We start from the raw sequence: 17,956 nt of genomic DNA on the forward strand, positions 1-17,956 counted from the left end.
ATACTAGTTTAGTTCTTTTGAATAGATGAATGCAATCCACCCAACATACCGCTAGTCATCGTGTTCAGCATCCATTATATATGATCTCACTAATAAACTACTAAGTACTAACCCATGACACATCTAAATTTTATTTATACCATGATCAATGTCTACGTAGTTGTGATCATCAAACAAAAAGAAAGTACATTATTTATTCAACAATAAACAGTAGTCTGCGATCAAAATTTCAGTGACTACAACGTAAAACCCTAAGGCCATTTAAATTGACCATTGAATTCTTCAGCGTTACTAGTACTGTCATACATACATATATATATATGGTAGGACTTTGTCATGATGGGAAATTTTTTTTTTTTTTATTCTTTTCTTGTGTTTTCTTGAAAAAACTCTAATTCCACCAGGATATACACTCCAATTAAAAATCTTTGATCCAGACCAAAAGATGAATTCTAAAAGTAACTTCAATTAGCAAAAGTACAAGACATTTACAAAAACTAACACAAACAAGAGAGTAACTACTCTGCATCTTCACTTTCATAATCAGGCTTGATGACCCGACATTGCGGAACTATTTTCTGAAGCATGGATGTCCCTTTGAACGTCACCATCTGACAGCAACTTCTTCGGTATTTGGTAAGCTGCAACATGGTATACAGAAATGTGATGAAAGTTTGAAAGCAAGCTAAAATACAGAGTGCAAATACATGATAACATACCTGCTCAGTTCTCATCCTTTCAAAACCAAATTTGTCCGTCCATATGGATTCTGCTTCTTCAGCAGCAGGGAGGACAAGGCTCTTCACATTCAAGAAAGCCAGCAGCCTCTCAATGCAGGAAAACAACATTTGGAAGTAGCCCTATAAAGGCAGAGTTCCATAATGTAAAAACTGAGCTTGCACAAAAATTGCAGTAGATGACAAATAACAAAACTGTCGGAGAAAATTGAATGTCGACAAGCATATTAATTAATTACAGACCCCAAATAGAGCACTAACAAACATGGTACCGTACAAAAAGTGCCAAAAATAGTTCACCATGAATATGGTGCTGCTCTTTATGAATGATACCATAAACCCTGCTTTTCATAGCTCAATACTCCAAAGGCATCTTTTTCTTTTATATATATATAAGAAAATCGCGGAAGGGGATGTTTGGTTTATGCTTTTGGAAATTGTTTTCAAAAACTAAAATAAGATTGTGCTTTCTGAATCATTTCTCAAAGACGTTTTCTAGTGTAACTCAGCTGCAAGACCCATCAGCTTATGTTCTAGGCCCATCGGCTGTTAGGGCCATTGTAGACCAAGGTGCCGAGCCAAGTTTTAACAGAGCCTTAGCGGCTGATGATGTGTCTTTTGGTACTATATAATGTCCTTTTCAAGACAAAAAGGGAAAAGGGGGGGGGGGGGGGGGGGTGGGTGGTCCACGTGTGTAATCCAGAGAAAAAAGTTATGTAAACATGTAACTAATAGCAATATGGTGGCTGACAGGATAAAGAAAGATAATAAAACTAATGTAGTATTATATTACTTGACAAGCAGGGCACATTGGCTTCTCACCTTTCCATGGTGACTGTTACTGGAAAAACACAACAACAAAACAAAACTTACAAATAATTGCAATTACAATTTATCCCAACTGTGACATTCACAGCGTGATAACAGAAATTAGCATTTGTATGGAAAATAGGATCAATAAGATAGCTAACTTTGCAGCTAATGTTCTAGGCCTATTGGCTAGCAAGGCCATTGTAGACCAAGGTACCAAGCCTAGTTTCTGATGCTAGTAATGTTTCTTTTGGTACTATATAATGTCCTTTTCAAGCCAAAAAAGAAAAGAAAAAGAAAGAGGGAGTCCCATGTGTAATTCAGGGAAAGAGTTGTGTAAATATGCAAATAATCAAAGATGGATTATAAACCAACCAACATAGTGTTAGATCACTAGCCAAGCAGGGCACATGAGCTTCTCACCTTTCCATGGTGACCATTACTTGTTGCAACTAAAGGGAGTTCTGCAACTTCTCGGCCAAAAACACGAACAAGTCCAGCTGATACAACGGAGGAGCTGCAATGTTAGCAAAAGAGACTATTATCAATATTTTAAAGTGAAACAACAAAAAAGGTAGACCTTAGGTATAGAAAATTAGTTCTTACTTGATCATCAATATTGCACAGTACATTCCCCCAAATTCTTGGGACCTAATGTTCCTTCTGTGAGGGAGAGAGACCATGAAAACAAAGATGGTTAACCATTGGCTTTAAAAAACACCATCAATAATAGAAAAGGAAAATAAATAAATAAATTTTGCTCACCCATAAACCATGGCAGGAATAAGGTCACGCCCGCTAACTGAGTCAATAATAGGCGCAAAGCAATTCTGAAATATAAATGAGAATTCTCAATCAAATACTTCTCTGCTTGCAGCTCATTTTACATGTACAAAAAAATGATTCACTAGTTTCCCTCACACAGAATGGCCGCATTACATATATAATCTCAATAAGCATGAAGCTTAGAGCCATATTTTGAAGGCTAGAAGTACTGAAAATATTCAGTATAAATCTCTGGAGGCCCAGCAAGAGATTGACAAATTCAGAATTATAGTGGCAAATCACTAGTTCCTAGCGGTTGAAAAGTAGACACTAGCATATGGAACACAGAACAGAGTTCAGTTTGAGCACTGCTGCATAAGCCAATATAAATTTAAAATTAAATATGAATCAAAAAGCAGAGCCACTAGCACTGAGTGGTAGCAAACATGTTAGAATATCACAAGTTGAAAAGGTGGTCAAAACTAGCCAGATCCTGTCAAAGCATACGGTATTTTATCCAGCACCAAAATGGATACTTCTAAGTCAGTATTCTGCCTTTTTCAGCTACAGAACTAAATCGTGTGCAACCATTTATCAAAATATAGAATTTCATGTATTGCTACTCTCGGGCAAGAATCAATTCACTCCATTTGTTTTTTTTTTAATTATAAATAATGGTATTTTATTAAGAAAGTTACTTCATGTTCACGATGATGAACATAAAGTAACCTAGGAGAATTACTCAATTCACTCCAATTGTTAGCCAGCATATTTATTTATTCGTGATAGTTAAAATGCACAACTCAAGCAACTGCACTGGATTTTATCTATTGTTAGCCACCATATTTATTTATTTATTTATGATAGTTAAATGTACAACTCAAGCAACTGCGAAAGATTAAACCTACGGCATCACCCTCCACCCCCTTACCATTTCTTTTCTTTTTCTTTTTTTTTTTGGGGGTGGGGGGGGGGAGAGGATTGGGGGATGATGCCATTTTACAGGCAGTAATTTCAAGTGGTCACACTACCGAGTAATTTTAAAGTTTTCAGCAATGGGAAGTGGAGGGTATAACTGGATGTCACCAAACGCTACAAGTTAACCTTCCCTACAGGCTAAAACAGTTAAACATGAAGTCCTACCATACTTTGGTCAGTAACAATTATCAACTCATACCAGCACAACATATGAGGCTGGCCGCTACTACTTAAGACTTTGTTCGTCTCTCCTATATTGTTCTTAGACTATATTGTTCTTAGACTATATTGTTCTAAGAACGCATAAAATATTCCATAGCACCATTCCTTTCCCTCCTTATCAAAGGTGCTTAAAGAAGGCAAAGATGTTAAACTATTAGTTAGGGGCATAAAGATTTCTCAAGGAGTCATTGTGCTTCCTAAAAGATTATATACATAGTATTTCTAGTAAATAGGTTTTTAGCTGATTATTTGAATACATTGAGGAGCAGCATTAAATACATCTTAATTATACAATTCCTTCTGTTTTTATGTTGCAAACACCTTTTAATAATATTTTAATTTAAATCAAATTATAAAAAAATCCACTCATGAAAGAACTATTCCTAAAAACAAGGAATCATACAAGTTTAGATGTATCCAAAGATACTGCATAATGTATCCAACTAATTAATTACCATTTTAGACCAAAAACTTAAGGACAAAATCAACTACTACTAGGATTGTTGTAATAAAATAACATAAAAGACTTCAAGAAATGAGGTATCTACATAAAGCAAGTGCAGAACTTACATGGAAGATGGCGACAGCCTCTGAAAGATAAAACCTAGTTTCAGGAGAGGTAATTTTACCGCTAAGAAGCCTCCATCTAACATCAATATTATTAAAAGATTGTAAGCCTCTCTCCTCTTCTTTCCTCTTGATAACATCCAAAAGAGAGTCTGGGAGCTTTTCAGCTCCTTTTAATAGCAACTTCTGCAAAGTAGAATTTATCCTGGTGCAATCCATGCTACAGAACCACTCCCCTTTTGGCAATTCCTGTTGTACAAGTGCATCAACATTTTGATCCAGAAACAGAGTTGCATGTCCACTGGACAGGAGAAAGACGTTGTTCATACAAAGTAATCCAAATAAAAAACAAAATAGAAACCGTTTATGTGCAGACCTTCAGAAATGCCATTTTATGCTCCCTCAAACAGCCAACATGAAATTCCATCTCACACTGGCACAATAAGTATAGCCAAAGGAGTGAAAAAAGACAAAAGTAACAGTTAGTTATTTAGGTTGCATAAATGACATCCATTTTCTTCTCATGTGCGAGCTCAAATCTGACAAGATGAAATGAAATGGGGAGATTACCTGATCACAAAGTAAAATTGTCCTTGGACCAAAACCTGATTTGCTAAAATCATAACCTCTGCAAGGTTAAAAGTGTCAAGCTATGGTATATACAAAAATATATGAATCAATGAAGGTAACATCACGGTAAAATGTATCATATTGCTTGTTACAAACAACATAATGATGTTCGTGACAAAGGCACCAACAGATTTTTTACCAAAACAAAGAATGATTACTACCTGCATAACACACATCCACTAAGTTCAGCATCTATGTTTCTGACAATACGGATACATCTTTTACTTATTTGTTCTATAGGATCAATACCAGAAACCCTTCCAGCTGCAAGAGCATTTTCATTATACTCCACAAACTTCTCTCTTTGGAACATATTCTGGCAGTATGTACAGTACCAATCACCACGAGGAATAGTTGTTAAAGATGCACATTCTGCACAAGCCAATAAGTTTGCACATCATAATCTACCAAAGCAGACCACCATCAAGAAAGGCAACTAATATTACCCACCCAAATGATGTGACAGAGTACATTAAAAGTAGATATATAATATGAAATTTGAGCATCCCTGTTTTAAAAAAAAAAAAAAAAAATGTATAAAAAAAGCAAATTCTTTTAAAAGACAAGAAGGTGAAACCCTAAGGGAGAGGAAAGAGAAAAAGAATTAGCAATCACAGATAAACATCATAAGATCTCATCAAAAAAGAAATCATAACTAACAAGCCTATAAATACCTAGAGACAGGAGAAGACACAACCAAATCAAAAATGTGATGCATACAGAACAATGCATATTAGCATAAAGAAATTGAAAATACAGAACAGAGAGTCTACCTCTGACTAGAATTGGTACAACTTTTCAAGATGCCCATACAGACATGATAGGGAATAGAGAACTCACTTGCTATAGGTCCATACTAATAATAACATTGAAGAGTAAAACATTTAAACCTAAAATCATGAGTATGATGTTGGAAATTTTCTTTTGGACACCCAGCTGAACCCAGGATCTCACATGTCAAATGTAACATGGAAAGGCACCAGTCATGTTAGAGAAAAAGTCTGATTTTCCCCCTTTTCCCTCAGCAAGAGCCAAAGAAGCTCATATAAGTTGGCAACCAAATACTTACTTAATATATTAATAATTATTTACTATAAGTTATATCAATCATAATTTATATGTCACCTTTATGGAAGGCCCTTGGGCATCCATCACAAAGCAAAAGATTCCCACCATCTAAACAAATGATGCATAGGTTATCATTATCCTTGGCAGAATACTTGCGGCCTTTTGAGAGTGATATCGCCAGTTCATGAAGAGACACCCCATTGGATGTGTAAATGTAAGCATAACTGCCAATGAACACAAACACCATCACAGAATATAAAAGAACGGGATGATTCAAGAACCACAAATATCTCACATAACTTACGGTTTCCTTCGAGAGGCCCAGCCAGCGTGAGATTCGAATTGAGAGGGGCTGACCTGCATGTTAAATGTAAACAATGTGAACACATCCTATAATGTATTAAAGAATATTCTGGTACTTCGAAGTTGAAGAAATATAAAAAGTACCTCACAATTGCAACAACAACAAAGTATACCAGAGCCCTTTTTATAACCCACAAGCAATTTCTGCCCAGAAGAAGGAGATACATTACGCATCAATAGGAAACAAAAATAGGCAAGAATTTGAGAGCTTTATCTCATCAACCTGTCCACGTGCATAATATGCCACTTCAGATCCATCAGGCAATCCACCTTCCTCAAAAACCAACTTATGCAACCGTATATCTCTTGAGAAAAAAGGCATCAAACAAACAAAAGAAATTATCTACTTGCTAAAAAAGGAAACTCAGGCCGCATATATGCTACAAAGCAAAAATAAAAAACATATAAAAGATACCAACTTTGTTGTTATTTTCCATTGAGCCTTAGTTTGTGAAGGGAAAGTCATAGAACCAATTTTGGAGGGCCTTGATATCAAAACTGCTTTTGATGATCTGCAAATAACAGCAAGCATATAAAGGAATTGAAAGATGATCTACATAACACAATACTAGCCACTAACTATAAATTATAATATAATAGAGAGAGGAATAATTGGACTCTTGAAGGAGTTGGTGACACAGGACAAAACCCAAACTTTATGCTACACAAAAATTAAAGAACACAAATAAAAAAATCACTTAGGAGCCAACACCTAGGATTGCTTGAAGGCAGCACCAAGTAGGATAGAGATCCTAGGAGTTAGCACCTAGGGTTGGCTAGAGTCAACACCAAACTGTTGGAAAAATTCCAAGAGAATTATTTTTAATAAAGCAAACTGTAATTTGTCTCCACAGCAATACAATACTGTGCTTATTGATGCAAACACTTAAGATTAATTTGTTACTACGCAAATTCGCCTATTCAAGACTTATCTTATGGGCCCACTATGAAGTCCAATTAAAGTGAAAATTGCATAGTTTTAGAGGTTTAGTTGTGTGTGTTTTAGAGTTAAAACAGAATTTTATTTGCATTTTTATTTTATTAATTACAGTCCATGCTGTATTCAGGGGGAGAATCTATTATTTCTGCAATTCCTGAGAATTAAGGGTATTTTGGTAATTTAGTCAAGTATATAATTTTCTACGAGGTCCTATGTATATTAGGTTTTTCTTCAGTCCAAGTTAGTATTTTATTAGATTTTTAATTCACCAGTCAAACTAAAAGTTCTAATACTGCTAGTACAAGAAAGAGTATTTATATTCAAAAAGCTACTTTATGCAAAAAGGGCATAAGGCAGACCAAAGATTACAAAAAGAGGGAAATAAAAATAAAAAAAAAACAAAGAGGAAATTAATTACAAAGGAGGGAGCTAATAAGGAATAATGGGAGAGAATCACTAGATGTAAGTCCCCAAGTCCTAGACCAATAAAAAAAGAGAACCACAAAAAGAAGCAAACAACTGGTCCCTGAAACTTTCCATGTCTTCAAAAGTCCACCAATTACGCTCCCTCCAAATACACCAAATTAAACACAATGGAACGACATTCCAAATGCTAGATGAGTGCTTTCCCAACCAATTCCACAACCAAAAAGAGTGTCTATAACTAATCTTAGTAAAACCCATGAAATCCCAAAAGATCTAAAAACCAAACTCCACAACGAATGAGCCTTTTCACAATGAAGTAACAAATGATCCACTATCTCCCCACTACAACGACACATCATGCACCAGTCAACAAAATCAAAACCTCTACCTGGCAAATGGTCACTTGTAAGAATCTTATCCCAAACTACAATCCAAATAAAGAAAAAAACACGCCAAAGAGCCTTAACCTTCTAAATGCCTTTCCAAGGAAAGACAATGAATCTTATCCCTTTCTTGTGATATTGTTCACAGCTACAGTTCATCCAGCCCGTGAAAACCATAAAAGCCTCTCTTTTCATTCTTCCTTACCAACCCAAATCAAGCTCTTTCCTTTACCCATCAAAACCCTAAAACCCACATACTTACTTCTACCAGCTAGCCATCAAATAACTCATCAAACCATCTTTTAATTCCTATCACAATTCTAAACCCTAGATCTACGAGTTCACCTAACCTTAAACCCACCAAAAACACGTAGGGACTAGAATTAAACCCTAATTCTAGTTGACGGAGGAAAACCTAACTCTATTTGACTTATGAAATCCCTATTATTAAATAACAAAAATAACCTTGACTCTTGGAAGTTAAAATTTTAAATAAAATAGTAATAGCCTAATTAACTACTAAGGCCTAAAATAAAATACAATTAACCAATAAAAATAAATTTGACTTTCAATATTAAATAAAACTGGCCCCTTCACATGACCTAGAAAGAAAAAGAAGTCTGTAAGTTAAAAATAATAAATATTCTTCGCACTTTCCGCATCAGTTGTGCTATTAGTGATTTCACTTAAATCTTTATTTTTGAGATGAAAGGGTTATGCAGCATACATTTATAGAATCAGATGATCTTTTCAATTTCAAATTGTAAGTCTTTAGGAGTTGATCTAGTTTTCTTCATGTGTTTTTTTTTTTTTTTTTTGGTAAGCAATAAATATTATTTATTCAAAAAAGAAGATTAGTTCGTGTTCACAAAGTACCTAAATAAATTACAAGGAATCATATCATGAAATGAAGGGAAACCTGGAACTCCAAAATGGAATTACAGTGAGTAAATCCCAAAGCCCGATACCAATCAAACAAGGTACAAAACAGCAAGGACATCAATTGATGTACTTGAGTAATTTCCTCTTCTTTAAAAAATGATTTACTTATCAAAAAAAGATAATTTAAAATAGGATACCAACTTTGCTGTTATTTTCCAGGGTCTTTTATCTTTTGACGAAATACATGCAGAAGCACTTTTGGACAACTTTGAGTTGTAAACTCGTTTTGGTGGCCTGAAATTCAAAGTTAGAAATTAGAAGTATGTTAATAAATAAATAAATATTAAAAAGTGAAAGTGTGTGTGTGCGTGCGCATGTATAGGTGGGTGTGCCTGTGAGAGAGTAAAAAAGCAAGCAAAAAAGATAGTATACAGATAAGAATATTGTAAACCAACTAAATATAATGAGAAAAACTAATCAGAAATAAGCTATAAAAGCAAAACAAACCAAGGAGACCAAAAAAGATACTAACTTTGTTTTTAACTTCCAATTACTTTTATTTTGAGGGGAAATATAGACTGAAGCCTCCCATTGACTCTGATCTTGTGGAGAAATAGACACTGGAGGAGCTCTGGGGGACTTCGAGATCAATACTGGTGTTGATGACCTGAAATAAGGCATATGAAAACTTTTTTTATTTTTTATAAAGGGCATATGAGAACATATGGTGAAAGCATCTAAAGATCAGTAATATACACAAGCTAAAATTCCAAAAGAATGATATATCACTTAATTTATATTCTTACATTTTACATATACTATCGTAAATTGGAAAACTCAGCCATTGTGCTGTTCATGTCACTTGAAGGCATGGCAAGACATTTGAACTTAATCAGAGTAGCTCATTTAGACATGGATTCTTATCAAGAAAGCAATAGAATGTCAGTAGTATGAGAATTTGACTTTTGTTGGTAAAATTCTATTACTGTTCATTGTGTGCAATGTACTGTGAACTCTTTTCCCATCTAAATCCTCTTCACATGTAACCGCTATATTTGATAAGCAGATAAAATAATAATAACAGACCAGTATATGGAAAATATAGGGACCATTGCATATCCTATTATACTCCTTTGGAATTGACACCTAAACATCACTATTTTGAACCCAAATGCTAATTCAGAGAAAACAAAATGATTACATAGTCTAGCTAGCCAAACTACAACCAACAAAAAAAAAAAAATCACCTCCACAAAAAAGTGACATAAAGCACAAAGTAACTTGTCAAGAGACAGTACCTGACTTTTTTACCATCTGTATGAGTTGGAATACCATGAGATTTATTTAAATCCACACATGAATTGCATAGAGGCCCTACTTGCCCCACACAAGACCTAGGAAAGCACCCTGGAATGTTGGAAAATAAAATTGTCAAATTTGTAGCATTAGGAATATAAACAAAGTTGTCAAATTTGTATTAGGCATGTGCTCTAAACTTGTCTGCTACAAGAATTGTAATAATAAAAAATAATAAGGGGGAAAGCCCACCTTTGCACCTTCTACAGATAAATGATTTCTCTTCAGGCGGAGAACCAACAATGCTCCGGATTGTTGCCTCTAACGTATGCAGAGGAGAGGCCCTGCATGCCTTCAACAGGTCAAGCAGGCTCTTTCCATTTTCTAGACAAATATATTGTGCTGCCCGTTTGTATGTTTTACAAGCATGAATCTCAAATTTGGAAGGCGGAATAATCTACAACAACATATCCATCATTTGCAAAATTACTTAGCATGCTTAAATTAAAGTAAAGAGCAACAACCAATACTCACTCTGCATCCATTGCATGATGTACAAGAGCACAAAATTCCACCCCCCATAATTTTGCCACGCAGACCAGGCCCCTGAAACTGATATACCACCAATTTCAACCTTAAGCCACACATTACACTTTATATTCAATACTTACAACAAAAATATCAACTTTAACATAAGAATTGGGTATCAGAATAACCTTATTGCAACCCATGTACACCACCGTTACCCCGTCAAGAAAACCCGTCTCAAATAGCTCAGTGACAGTCATCAGCTTCTTATTCATCGCAATCTTCTTCGACATTTTCAATACCAACTTATTCTTCTGCTTCTTCGACCCACTTAATCCACCAGTTGCCTCTCCATCTAAATTTATTCCATTCTGAGCAGCCTCTGGTGATTTTACTACACTCTCTGGTGGCGGCTCGACCTTTGGTCTAACCGAATAACGTGAATACCGCCTAATTTCCTTCTTGGGAAAATCACTCTTTCCCTCACTACTCTCAGCTACCATAAAAATGCCCCCCTCCCCGCCTCTTCCCTTAGCCGGAAATTGTTCCAACTCACTCTCTTGCACATCTTTACAAATGTTAATTCCCAAATTACAATTGGATCCATTCTCAGCTACAATTTGAACCTCTTTATCCTTACGACGTGAATAAACAGAAGCAATTACATTATTTTCAAGCTCATCCGAGCCCTTGAGCCGCTTATTTTGGTCATTATCAGAAATTTCATAACTTTCATAAGGGAAATTAAACCGAGACTTTCTTACACGGGTATAAACAATAAAACCATTCACCACAGAACCTTTGGATAATAACCTACGATTAAAATTATTCTCAGAAACTTCAATGGAAGAAGAACTCGCCTGAGTCTCGGTCCCAATCCAAGTCCCATTACCGAGTGAAGAAGAATTTCCCAGCTCTGGCTTAACCTCCTCCTCCAACTCTCGCTTCATAGCTCTCGCAAATTCAGCCCCCAAAATCTGCAAAAAAAAAAACGAAATCCAAAAACAAAATGATCAAACTGCACCACAACAACAACAACAAAACCCTAATTTCTAGGGTTTAGGAGGAAATTGAGGAAAGAGGAATGTACCAGATAAAATTAGAGGAAAAACATGAGGAATTGGTACGGATTGGGGATCGGAATTAGGGTTTTGGAGGCAGAATTGAAGAGAGAGAGGGGGGGGTTCAGGGTTTCGTTATAATTGGAAGATGAACTGAACAACTCAGAGATACAGACACAGATTGGAGAGACAGATAGAGAGTAACAGATTAAACAGGCCGACAGGAACAAGCAAATGGCAAGATCAGCTTAAAGCCCAAAAAGGTAAAACAACTTCTTTATTTTGTTTGCCCTTTCAGTTTTGAATTTTTTTTATACCCTGAACTTTGGACTAATGTTAACTAAGTCCAAAACATTTCGAATTTCACCAATTTGACCCTTAAACACCGTTAACTTCCGTATTTTTTATTTCTTTCTCAAACCTGTCTCTCTCTACCCACTCTCTTTCCCTCTCATCCTCTCTCTCTCCAAATCCCAAATGAGCAGCAGATCCACCCCTTCAAAAGTTAGAGCCCAATTTAGACGCATATATATCAAAATACCATCGAATTCCTCAAACTCTAAACCTAAAGCAAAACAAAAGATCACAACTACAAACACCATCGCTCTTTCACTCCACTCGTGGATTTGCAGTGGGGGTGGTCGTTTGCTATAAATTTTTTGGATTTGGGTTTTGTTGTTGTGGGTTTGGCTGGATTTTGTGGCCGGTGGTGGTGGCAGATCTGAGGATAGAGGGGGAGAGGGACGAATGAAGAGAGAAGGGTAACAGAGAGGGATGAAACATCATCTGGGTCTGGAAATATACAGTGACTGCAAGACTTGGAGATTTCTAATAGAACTAGAAAAATATGTAGAGATACGTATATATAAATGTTCTGTACAGATTACATATTTGAATTTCACATTGCAACATTTTAGCAACCTCTTATCAGATAATGGTTGGTTTTGGCTTGTGGTTATCTTCACAGGATGTTTGAACAAGCTGGGACTGTCTTGTGCTTCAATATTCACGCTAGAATCAGATGAGATGAGGTTGGTTTGATTTTTGCTTGCTTTGCTTGCTTTCTGGCCGGAGGAGAGAGTTACAGTGAAGGGGAGAAACTAACGGATGATTTAACAGTGTTAGGGATTATATTATCTCTAGGACCAAATTGATCAATTTTAAAATTTTTTGAACCTAATTGACATTAGGCCAAATATTTAATGGAAGTTACCCTAAAATTAATTAATTTTATCAATTTGGTTTTATAAACTTTTTTAATAATAATTTTATTATTATACTTGTTTAAGTCTTTTTTTTTTTTTTTTTTTTTTTGAGAATGAAGACTCCTATTATTATAAAAATGATAAAAATCAGCCAGGTTCGGCAAAAAGTACATCAGCTAAGTGTGGTGGGACATCCTCCACCCACACCAACAAACCTCTGACATTTCTTGCATGTCTAGCTAGGTTGTGGGCTATTCTATTACCACATCTACGTACATGGGAGAAGTTGATACCAGTCATTGGACCGAGTAAAGATTTTGCTGACTCCAACAGGTGGCCAAAAGAAGAAAATGAGGTTTCATTACTACGAAGAGAGTTGACCACTACCTCTGAATCTCCTTCCAGTACAAATTCAGTTATCCCCAGTTCTTGTGCAAAGACCAACGCCCTTGCTGTTGCCATGGCTTCCACGATATACTTGTTTAAGTCTAATTTGCATAAGATGTTGTAAATAGATGCTTACTTTTTTCTCTCTAAAAAAAAATTGCTTACTTTCTTCTTAAAAAAAAGGAAGAAAAAAAAAGTGCTAATTTGATGCTCAATCACAATAAATAAAAAATGTTTTATTGACATAAAATGCACAAGTCAACAGCTTATTTAAATATATTTTATCTATTTTTAAATAGTTGAAGAATCGGATTAGTACTTTAACCAATATATAAATACATCTCTTTTTTTCAATATGCTTTGTTTTTCTTTATCTCTTCTTTTCTTATCCCTGGCCACAAAACTTTCTACTAATTCTTATTTTCCACCCAAATCTTTGAAGAACTCATCACTGCCTATCAATACCCTCATTTTTATCCTCTACTCAATAGAAATCCCAAAACCCACGACCAAAAACCTAAAAACACCAAAAAAATGCCATTAGTAGCACAAGGATATACTCAATAAGAACCAATTGAAAATAGAGCTCATGGTTCTTCAGGACAGAAACGCTCATACTACATACATTGTATGTGCATCATGTTTTACTTGCCGATCAAGTTCAGCCCCCTAAAAATTTAGGAAACGTATAAAATGATGTAAAAGTTATACATACCATGTATAATATATTCGCCATTGGTGGACGTACTTATTTATTTATTTTTTTTGATGGGTGGTGGACGTACTTATTAATCATAACCGTCTACAATTAATGCATTGTCATGAGTATTAAGCATGATATATTGTATTCATGATCACAAAATAAGGCCAAAGCCCAAAATCTCAAAATGTTGGTCAGCCATGCAAACGGGCTAGCCCATATAAAGTCTATAATATCCCAAATCTCTGCTCACTTATGACTAGGGGTGGCAAATGAGCGGGTTGGGTCATAAATGGGTTGGGTGTGTAATTACCCATTTATCCATTTATGACCCGTTTATATATAAATTAATTATCCATTACCAACCCAACCCATTTAATTAGTAATCCACCCATTTAACCCAAATACCTCTAAAACTACTTGAATATCCTCTTGACCTCCAAAATACCCATAAATACCTAAAATGATGCAAATACCCCTACACTTCCAAAATTACAAATATACCCTTAGACATCCAAAATTATCCCCAAAATCTCTAAAATTAACAAAATACGCATGAAACATTTAAAATGACCAAAATACCCCCGATATCTCTAAAATCACCAAATATGCTTAAAAACCACTAAAATGACCAAAATACCCCTGAAACCCAAAAAACGACCAAAATACCCCCAAAAACTCAAAAAACGACTAAAATACCCCCGAAACCTAAAAATGACCAAAATACCCCCAAAAGCTAAAAAATGACCAAAATACCCCCAAAACCTAAAAAGTGACCAAAATACCCACAAAACCCAAAAAATGACCAAAATACCATCAAAACCTAAAAACGACCAAAATACCCTTGAAACCCAAAAAATGACCAAAATACCTTCAAAACCAAAAAAATGACCAAAATACCCTTGAAACCCAAAGAATGACCAAAATACTTCCAAAACCTAAAAAATGACCAAAATACCCCCGAAACCCAAAAAATGACCAAAATACCCCCGAAACCTAAAAAATTACCAAAATACCCCCGAACCCAAAAAATTACCAAAATACCCCTGAAGCCCAAAAAATGACCAAAATACCCCTGAAACCTAAAAATGACCAAAATACCCCCAAAACCTAAAAAATTACCAAAATAATCCCAAAACCCAAAAAATTACCAAAATACCCCTGAAACTTAAAAATGACCAAAATACACCCGAAACCCAAAAAATGACCAAAATACCCTCGAAACCTAAAAATGACAAAAATACCACTGAAACCTAAAAGTTTACCGAAATACCCCAAAACCTAAAAATTACCAAAATGCTTCTGAACCCTAGAAATTTACCGAAATAACCCTAAAACTAAAAAATGACAGAAATGCCCTCATAACCTAAAAAATTACTAAAATACCCTTAGAATCTAAAAGATGATCAAAATAACCCCGAAACCTAAAAAATTACCAAAATTCCCTCGAAACCTATAAAATGAATGAAAGACTCTTAGAACCTTTAATTTGTCAAAAATATCCTCGAAACATCCAAAATACCCTAAACCTCTATTTCGGTAATTTTAGAAGTTTAAGGTGTATTTTGGTCGTCTTACATGTTTAGGGGTATTTTGGTCATAATTTGGGTTTCAGGGGTTTTTATCAATCTTTTTTTTTTTTTAGGTTTTGGGGTTATTTTGGTCATTTTTTAGGCTTTGGGGGTTATTTCAATCATTTTTTAGGTTTCAGGGTATTTTGGTAATTTTTTTAGGTTTCGAGGGTATTTTAGTTATTTTTTACGTTTTAGAGGTATTTCGGTCATTTTTTAGGTTTATGGAGTATTTTGGTAATTTTTTAGGTTTAGGGAGTATTTTGGTAATTGTTAGGTTTTAAGGGTATTTCAGTAATTTTTTTAGTTTTTTGGGGTATTTTAGTCATTTTTTAGGTCTTGGGGTATTTCGATCATTTTTTAGGTTTCAGGGTATTTTGGTAATTTTTTAGGTTTTAGGGCTATTTCAGTCATTTTCTTTAGGTTTAAGGGGTATTTTGGTAATTTTTTAGGTTTAGGGTGTATTTTGGTAATTCTTAGGTTTCGAGAGTATTTCGGTCATTTTTTTAGGTTTTGGGATATTTTGGTCATTTTTTAGGTTTAGGGGGTATTTTGGTAATTTTATGGGTTTCAGAGGTATTTTAGCCATTTTTTAGGTTACAGGGTAATTTGGTAATTTGGTAATTTTTTCAAGTTTCGGGGGTATTTTAATCAGTTTATAGGTTTCAGAGGTATTTTGGTCATTTTTTAGGTTTCGAGGGTATTTTTGGCAATTTTAAGGTTTCAAAGGTATTTCGGTCATTTTTAAGGTTTAGGGGGTATTTTGGTCATTTTTTAAGTTTAGGAAGCATTTTGGTCATTTTTTGGCTTTTGGGGGTATTTTGGTAAATTTTGGGTTTTGGGGATATTTTGAACGTTTTAGAGGTTAGGGGGGGTATTTTGCTTATTTTAGAAGTTTTGGAGGTATTTTGCTCATTTTGTGGGTTTTGGGGATATTTTGGTCATTTTTTGGGTTTTGGAGGTATTTTGGTCATTTTTTGGGTTTTGGGGGTATTTTGGTCATTTTTTGGGTTTTGGGGGGTATTTTGCTCATTTTAGAGATTTTTGAGGTATTTTAGTCATTTTGTGGGTTTTGGGGGTATTTTGGTCATTTTTGGGTTTCGGGAGTATTTTTGTCATTTTTTGGGTTTTGAAGGTATTTTGGTTATTTTTAGGTTTCAGGGGTATTTTGGTCATTTTTTGGGTTTTGGTGGTATTTTAGTAATTTTTAGGTTTTAGGGGTATTTTGGTCTTTTTTTGGGTTTCAGAGGTATTTTGGTCATTTTTAGGTTTCAGGGGCATTTTGGTTATTTTTTGGGTTTTGGTGATATTTTAGTAATTTTTAGGTTTTAGGGGTATTTTGGTCATTTTTTGGGTTTCAAAGATATTTTGGTCATTTTTTAGATTTTGGTGGTATTTTGGTAATTTTTAGGTTTTGGGGGGTATTTTGGTCATTTTTTGGGTTTCAGGGGTATTTTGGTCATTTTGTTGGTTTTGGGGGTATTTTGGTCATTTTTTGGGTTTTTGTAATATTTTGATCATTTTTTAAGTTTCATGGGCATTTTGATCATTTTCTAGAAATTTAGATTTTATGTTGTTTATTTAAATTTTAGATGGGTTTAATGGGTATTAGTGGGTTTATCCATTTAGACCCATCTAATTAAATAACCAAATGGGTCTTTACCCATTTAACCCAAATATTCAAATGGGTTGGGTTAAGACTTATCCAAATAAGGTGGGTAATGGGTGGGTTCATGGATATGGATAAAAATTGTCACCCCTACTTATGACATTTAACATTAAGTAAATGGAACCTCATAGAACTCCATAAAGTATTAGAAGAAGTCTTTGTAAGTTCCTTTAACTTCATGGAATTCTTAGAGCCTATTTGGATGTTAAAAAAATGAGGGGGAGTACAGTAAAGAGAAGGAGAGTAATCTAATTACCTTGTTTGTAAGTTTTTTAAGGAATGAGGGGAGGGGTTTGGAGGGGTTTCAACTCCCTCTAACCCCTTATTTTTAATTCCCCCAAATTAGAGAGATTTTGAGGGAGAGTAAAGTAGATAAATTATTGTCCAAGTAAATTCCCTAATTTATCCTTCCTAAATTAACAAAATTACACATAGATTATATAAATAATGTTTGTTTGTTTCCTGAGAAAATTTAAGCATTGACTTTCTGTTTGTTTCCTGAGAAAAAAAAACGCACATTTGGTCCAAGTCTTCTTCTTCATCAATTGGAAAATCCAACCACGTCTCTGGATGCATCCCGATATTCCTCACGAAAGCTAGAACCTCATCAGTGATCCCGACGCCACCAAAACCACGCTCCTCAAAATCCGATTCCGATTCCATCTCCGATCCAAACGAGGCAGCGTTCATCTTCGTTGAAATCATGGGTGGAAGTTTACCTTTGTCTGATGTCCTCGACTTGAAGAAAAGAAAGAAAAGCGAGCATTT

General features: G+C 34.9%; 1 protein-coding gene across 4 annotated transcripts; it reads right to left on the reverse strand.

Annotated features, from left to right (window-relative positions):
- Nucleotides 1-169: 169 nt before the first annotated feature.
- On the reverse strand, nt 170-11,908 carry LOC126691988 (uncharacterized). 4 transcript variants are annotated; one of them, XM_050387327.1, is made up of 21 exons: nt 11,686-11,905; nt 10,784-11,572; nt 10,602-10,679; nt 10,320-10,524; nt 10,070-10,178; nt 9,304-9,438; nt 8,973-9,065; nt 6,560-6,652; nt 6,364-6,445; nt 6,225-6,284; nt 6,082-6,134; nt 5,835-6,001; nt 4,871-5,081; nt 4,650-4,707; nt 4,456-4,512; nt 4,083-4,328; nt 2,313-2,377; nt 2,154-2,210; nt 1,971-2,064; nt 720-860; nt 170-641 (listed from the first exon to the last, which is right to left on the reverse strand). In XM_050387327.1, the coding sequence occupies exons 2-21, from the start codon at nt 11,543-11,545 to the stop codon at nt 519-521; spliced, it is 2,889 nt and encodes a 962-aa protein (XP_050243284.1). In that variant the 5' UTR covers nt 11,546-11,572; nt 11,686-11,905; the 3' UTR covers nt 170-518. The 4 variants fall into 4 exon arrangements, with proteins under 4 accessions (XP_050243284.1, XP_050243287.1, XP_050243285.1 ...); XM_050387330.1 differs by lacking the exon at nt 170-641 and adding an exon at nt 1,560-1,578 and having other exon boundaries at nt 761-860; nt 1,971-2,047; nt 11,686-11,908; XM_050387328.1 differs by lacking the exon at nt 170-641 and adding an exon at nt 1,560-1,578 and having other exon boundaries at nt 761-860; nt 11,686-11,907.
- Nucleotides 11,909-17,956: the final 6,048 nt, after the last annotated feature.

Source organism: Quercus robur, chromosome 7 (assembly GCF_932294415.1).
Source record: "Quercus robur chromosome 7, dhQueRobu3.1, whole genome shotgun sequence".
Classification (NCBI taxonomy): Eukaryota; Viridiplantae; Streptophyta; class Magnoliopsida; order Fagales; family Fagaceae; genus Quercus; species Quercus robur.

Coding starts and splice junctions, on each gene's coding strand:
- LOC126691988 (XM_050387327.1), bottom strand. CDS start 11,545: ATGAAGCGAGAGTTGGAGGAGGAGGTTAAGCCAGAGCTGGGAAATTCT. Junction 6,002..6,081: donor TGGGCCTCTCGAAGGAAACC/GTAAGTTATGTG, acceptor GTTCATTGGCAG/TTATGCTTACATTTACACAT. Junction 2,211..2,312: donor ATTCCTGCCATGGTTTATGG/GTGAGCAAAATT, acceptor TCTCCCTCACAG/AAGGAACATTAGGTCCCAAG.